At 37.7% G+C, this 5,771-nt stretch overlaps 1 protein-coding gene across 1 annotated transcript; it reads left to right on the top strand.

The window, feature by feature from the left end:
- The first annotated feature begins 3,718 nt into the window (after window positions 1–3,718).
- On the top strand, window positions 3,719–5,330 carry LOC112202955 (katanin p80 WD40 repeat-containing subunit B1 homolog KTN80.1). The gene is made up of 5 exons (XM_024343997.1): window positions 3,719–3,842; window positions 4,177–4,403; window positions 4,516–4,618; window positions 5,126–5,196; window positions 5,322–5,330. The coding sequence occupies exons 1-5, from the start codon at window positions 3,719–3,721 to the stop codon at window positions 5,328–5,330; spliced, it is 534 nt and encodes a 177-aa protein (XP_024199765.1).
- Window positions 5,331–5,771: the final 441 nt, after the last annotated feature.

Genomic DNA, 5,771 nt, shown 5'->3' with positions numbered 1-5,771 from the left:
TTTTCACATCTCAACCGTTCAGTTTTTAGGTCCTAATGTGTAGATCACTTCTACAAATTTTCAGCCAAATCGGTGATCGTTAAGGCATCCAAAACTGCAATTTACACGAACGGACCGAATCTGTCGAACCGGAACCGTTCGTGTTTATAATGGTAAATTGCAGTTTTGGATGCCTTAACGATCATCAAATTGGCTGAAATTTTGCAGAAGTGATCTACACATTAGGACCTAAAAACTGAACGGTTGAGATGTGAAAATATGATCCCAAAGTTGGTAAAATGCATATCCCTATAAAATACCAAAAAAAGGGATCCCTTAGAGGAAGGGCCCTGATATATATATATATATATATATATATATATATATATATATATAAATAAAGGTTGTGGAACCCTAAAATCCCAGTAGATAGATGTTGGCAAGAATGACGATGTGGTCAAAAGTTTTCTCTCTCAGAGAGGGCTATGCGATGGCGGATCCCTCCTTTCGTGCAAAGGTGCAACTCGCTGTGAAAGCCGCAACTTGTGCATCTTTTGCCATCTTTTTTTTGGGGACGACCCCCTTGCTCGTACGCGTCGTCAAAACGGAAAGGGAGGTTGCCAAGTAAGAATTCTTCTTTATCATTCATTCATTCTAGATCTAAATCTCTTTCCTTTAGAATTTCTGATAATTATTATTAGTGTTTTTTTCAATTTTATCGTTTCTTACTGCTGAATTGATCTATTATTTTTGTGTAATCACACGCAATCTTTAGTTTTCTCTCTTCGGCGGTGGCCTCTTGTTGTTGTTGTTCTGTATTCGTATATTTTAGCTGTTGATGACATTGAAATTAGGCTACTGTTTACTTAGCTTCCATCAAAATTAATACTGAACAAAAAATTAACGAGAAAATAGGAATGATTAAAGGAAGGACAACCCTAGGACCAATCGATCTTCAATCCGAGTGGGTTGCTAGATTCTATGTTGAAAATTTAATCATGTCAATTGATAAATGAGGCACCTTGAGTCTTGGACCAAAATATCTATGATTTTCATATGATGAATGAGACACCTTATGCGTTCTCAATCCTTAACAACTGTATATATTCTGTTGATTTTTTAAACTCTTGCTCTCCCCCTCCCCCCTCTCTCACTTACACCATTGTGTCTGGTTTTATTGCAGGCTTGAGGAAGCCTTCCTCTCTGAAGCGGCTCTCAAGTGGAAACAGAGTGAAGAGAAACAGAGGCCTTAAGCATCCAAGTGAATTTATTTTGCTGCTTTATTTTAAGGGTGCCCTAAATCTAATGTAATAACTAGAAAATGTCCACACGCCCGATGGGTGTGAGAGTAGTGGGGAGTTATAATTCTGAGAGTTGAGAGTTTTAAATAGTTATTTTCTTTTATTTATTTATTTATTTTTTTTGCTTTTTACATTTTTATCCCTGATGTTAAAATGTAATCCATGATATTTTAATATTTGAGGGTTATAAAGGTAAAAAAAATCAGTTTTGGCTAACAACACCTCTTCTCTTAATAATAGTATAGATATGTGAGTAGTTGTAATTATTCACGTATGTCTAATGTAATATGCGAGAGTAGTTATCATTATTCGCATATGTACCGTATGTCATTAATGGTCTTATTTTGAGACTCTAAAGTATCACTATTTATATACTACCGAATGTTTAAGCATTAGTCCCATATGGAGGTCCTGCACCTATTTCTTTGCAAAATGTTTTTGTGTGAATGGAAGTTCCTGCAAGTCTCACCAGATCAAAAAAACATCTCTATTCATGTCACAAAAGAAAGAAAAAAGAGAGGTAAACTGGAAAAGCAACTAAAATGAGGAGTACAAGAAAAGAACATTCTCATTAGATCAAGTATGGTTGTTGAAAACCAATCTGTAACTGAATCAATGGAGGGGTCTTCATAATAATAAACCTTTGTTCAATCTGCTAAGTAGCAGTGCTGTTGTTCAACTATCAAATCAACGTAGAAAAGAGAACAGGAGCACCACACTCTGCCAATATTATCATTTATCATGTTATAGTCCAGACTCCAGAGGTATTTCTTCCTAGTGGGAAGAGAGCCGGTACAAGTGTTTTGTTGCTCTGGTACACACAGAAGAGGTGTCTACACACTTTTAAGGGTATCTCTGTCCTGATCCTACCTCATCCTTTTACCTATTACTTTTGATCTCTTCATTCTCTTGCTAACATACCATTGGTTTCACAGGCTGTTGTGCTTGATCGGGGACTTGAACCTGACGGTTGTATCTGACATTCAAATATATTTGGAAAAGACAATCAATCATGGCTTAGACAGAGGTTCATATCAGAGATATAAGGTTTGGAATGGTTTTCCCATTGTCTTGGGTTTTGGATATTCTGTCGAGAATTTGTTCTCGAGTGTCTTACTTGTATCTGTGATTTAGTCCAATCTGCTTGCACTGGGATGTCAAAATATTGAAATTAGCATAAGATCTAGAATACTTTACTCTAGTTTTATTGGAGTTTAAGAAAAATGTTGACGACTGATGTCTCTTGTCGTGTCTTTTCTTTAACATTGGGTTTTCCCAATTGAGATGATGATTATGCTACCAATTGCTTCTGACGTTTATGTATTGCTGAGATTATCAAAGGCAACCTATTGTTACTCTTCTGCCAGTCTTCTTCCATGACTTCACAAAAGTATTTATCATTTTTCAAAAGGAATCTTCTTCTATCATTGATATGGTACTATGGAAGCAACTCTAAATTTGTCTCAAATGTCACCGTGATTAGTTTCTTTTGATAAAGTTCACAATTACTGTCATTGTTTGATGTACTTTGAAGGAACTTTATTGGTTTTCATTGTAGGAAAATTGCTGCTCATCATTTGAGCTTCAGGTAATGGCAGCCGGAAATGATCCAAATGTTGAGGGCTTTGTCATTACCATAAGGCCTGCTTGGGCTGCACACTTGATGTTAATACAAGATGCTCTTACTGGAAGGGATTCTATTTCGAGTGGTTCAACAAGTAATTTGGGTTATCTACAGTTGTGCTTGGAAGTGGTTTTTTCAAAGAACGTTTTCCAGTTTATATATATTAGATAAAATTCTTAAAACTGCAGCATATGAAGCTGGTTCTTATGCTCTGAATACTGTTTTTTTTTTTTAATAGTTGCGTCAAGTGCTTAACCTGTTGCTTCTTCTTCATATCACCTAAATCCTAACCCCGGTGCTCCAGTTGCAATGTCATAATGTTACCCAAGTAGCCTTACATCTAGTCCCATTGGATAAGTCGGTTTTCTATGCTTGGTTAATTGGCTGTTTGAGGCCTTTTAGGCGATTGCTACTTTTTCTAGTGGATGGTGTCAAATGGGTTAATCTACAGTATTGCATTTTCTACATTGTTTTCCTTTTGAATAGAAACAACCTTCAATTGTTTTTCGTTGGCATTCCTGTAAGGATTGGTGTAACATGTGCAGAATGATGATGAGGATATAAGCTATATGTACAACGCCAATCACCTGCTTCTTACTCACCAACTTGTTGTTTTTTTCTTTTTGTACCATAAGTGCAGATTATAAATCGAAAACTTCCCCTTTCATTAGCTGCATTGAAACCATTTTGAAAATCCTCCTCATGCTGGTTTTGGTCATGGGAAACCCGCTTAGGGTCTATTCTTCTGCTGAGCTGAGCTGTAATCTAATAGTCGACTATTGACCACATGATTTTTTTCTTTTTTGGGGTAAATATGCGGAGTCTCACTGGTCATACAAGTCCAGTTGAATCTGTAGCTTTTAATTCAGCAGAAGTTTTGGTGCTTGCTGGAGCTTCTACTGGCGCAACAAAAATAAGGGATCTGGAGGAAACAAAGAGTAAGTTGGCTGTTTGATTTATTTATTTTTTCTGCTCAAACATGACTGTCCGTTTTAGAAAAAGGTTACATCTTCTAGTCCTGCGAGGGAAAGGAATGATGCATCTTCACTTCCCAGACCTAATCAAGAGATTTTATATATTTTTAGCTGATTACCACACACTTGATAGGCTTAGTATAATAGAGGTCTGGTAAAGTTCTTGGGTCCAAGTCTTTTATCTTTGTTGATTGGTGTATGCAGACTAGTAACATGGCTTCATGTTGACGAAACAATACAGTGAACATAATTTCTTCAGTAAACCTCTAATGTATTAGCTATTGTTCTTGAAGTGTAGTGGTTCGTATACTTACCGGACACAGATCCAGCTGTTCTGCTGTTAAATTTCATCCATTTGGTGAGTTCTTTGCTTCTGGTTCCATGGACACTAATCTGAAGATCTGGGACATTAGAAAGAAGGGATGCATCCACACATACAAAGGTCATACTCAAGGCATTAGTACTATTAAGTTCACTCCCGATGGTCGATGGGTAGTTTCTGGTGGGTTTGACAATGTTCTAAAGGTAACATCCTGGCCATTATACTTTCCTGGTGTGTTTGACACTATCAGTCAGTGGCTTTCAGTCACATATTTTTCAATGACCATAGTCATACATTCGTGTCATTGCTACGTAGGTGTGGGATCTAACTGCTGGGAAGCTCTTGCATGATTTTAAATTCCATGAACGACATATTCGGTCTATAGATTTTCACCCCCTTGAGTTTCTCTTGGCCACAGGTGAGTGACTTAATTTGTGTATATCAGACTTAAACTAACAGTGTCATTAATATAAGGTTGGCTCTGCATGTGAGGTGAGAAATTGTCAGAGATATAAAATGGGTAGCATTTTCCAGGAAATACATAATAGCCTTTCATACATCTCAAGGAAAATGAATCTTGCACTTCCATATGAAATTTTTTTGTCTTGCTTGTTATTTTATTCTATTTTTGGGGTGGGGGAGGGGGGAGAGAGAGATGGAAGGTATGCCAGAAAAGATTGCAATATTATGGTGGTATGAATACTGTTATTATCACACAGAAAGGTAAAGGTCTGACACAAAAAGAAAGGCCACTGTTTTTTTTTTTTTCGTGATAAGTTATGCAAGCTTGTAGCCTTATTAGTTCTTAGTGATTTGGCTTCAACTAAGCAGTTTGTGTAGCTCCCTTAATACTTTCTACTTTTGCTTCTCGTCATGTTAATGTAGTAACCAGTAAATTGCTTGAAATGTACAAAACAAGTTCCAGGTTCAGCAGACAGAACTGTGAAATTCTGGGATTTGGAAACTTTTGAACTGATTGGATCTAACAGGCCTGAGGTAATTTATGTTATTAATTGAATACCTCTCTCTCTCTCTCTCTCTCTCTCTCTCTCTCACTCAGATTGATAGAGCATCATATATTCCTGTAGCTATGTTTTTCTTGTAATGTGACTTTCATCCAGTTAGTCTGACAGTTATTCCTCCAACATCCCGTTGAACTTTTCTGCTTGCCCATCAGTCTGTGGGTGATAACTTGAAGATATGTTGAGCTCAGACCCGAGCAGCTTGAATAGTTCGGTCCAGAATGTTCCCGTGAACCTAGTGTCCCGATCACTGACAATGTTCTGAGGCACACCCCAATACTTCACCACATGTTTGAAGAAGAGGCTTGCTGTGTCTTCCGCCGAACAATACTTTGGAGTTGGCACAAAGGTGGCATACTTTGAAAACCTGTCAACCACCACCAGGATGCCTGATAAGTCTCCCACCTTCGGAGGTTAGTAATAAAGTCAAGGGAGACACTCTCCCACGGGCGAGTCGGAATGGACAGTGGTTCTAACAGCCCTGGAGTCTCTTGACGCTCAATCTTGTCTTGCTGGCATGTTAAGCAAGTCTTGGTGTATTCCGTGACA

This window comes from Rosa chinensis, chromosome 5 (assembly GCF_002994745.2).
Source record: "Rosa chinensis cultivar Old Blush chromosome 5, RchiOBHm-V2, whole genome shotgun sequence".
NCBI classification, from domain to species: Eukaryota; Viridiplantae; Streptophyta; class Magnoliopsida; order Rosales; family Rosaceae; genus Rosa; species Rosa chinensis.
The sequence above is the reverse complement of the archived record's forward strand: the minus strand, read 5'-3'. Positions and strand labels throughout refer to the sequence as shown.

Excerpts from the sequence above, each read along its gene's own strand:
- LOC112202955 (XM_024343997.1), top strand. The coding sequence starts at position 3,719 with ATGCGGAGTCTCACTGGTCATACAAGTCCAGTTGAATCTGTAGCTTTT. Across the intron at positions 3,843-4,176 it reads GGATCTGGAGGAAACAAAGA|TGGTTCGTATACTTACCGGA; the intron begins GTAAGTTGGCTG and ends CTTGAAGTGTAG. Across the intron at positions 4,404-4,515 it reads GGTTTGACAATGTTCTAAAG|GTGTGGGATCTAACTGCTGG; the intron begins GTAACATCCTGG and ends ATTGCTACGTAG.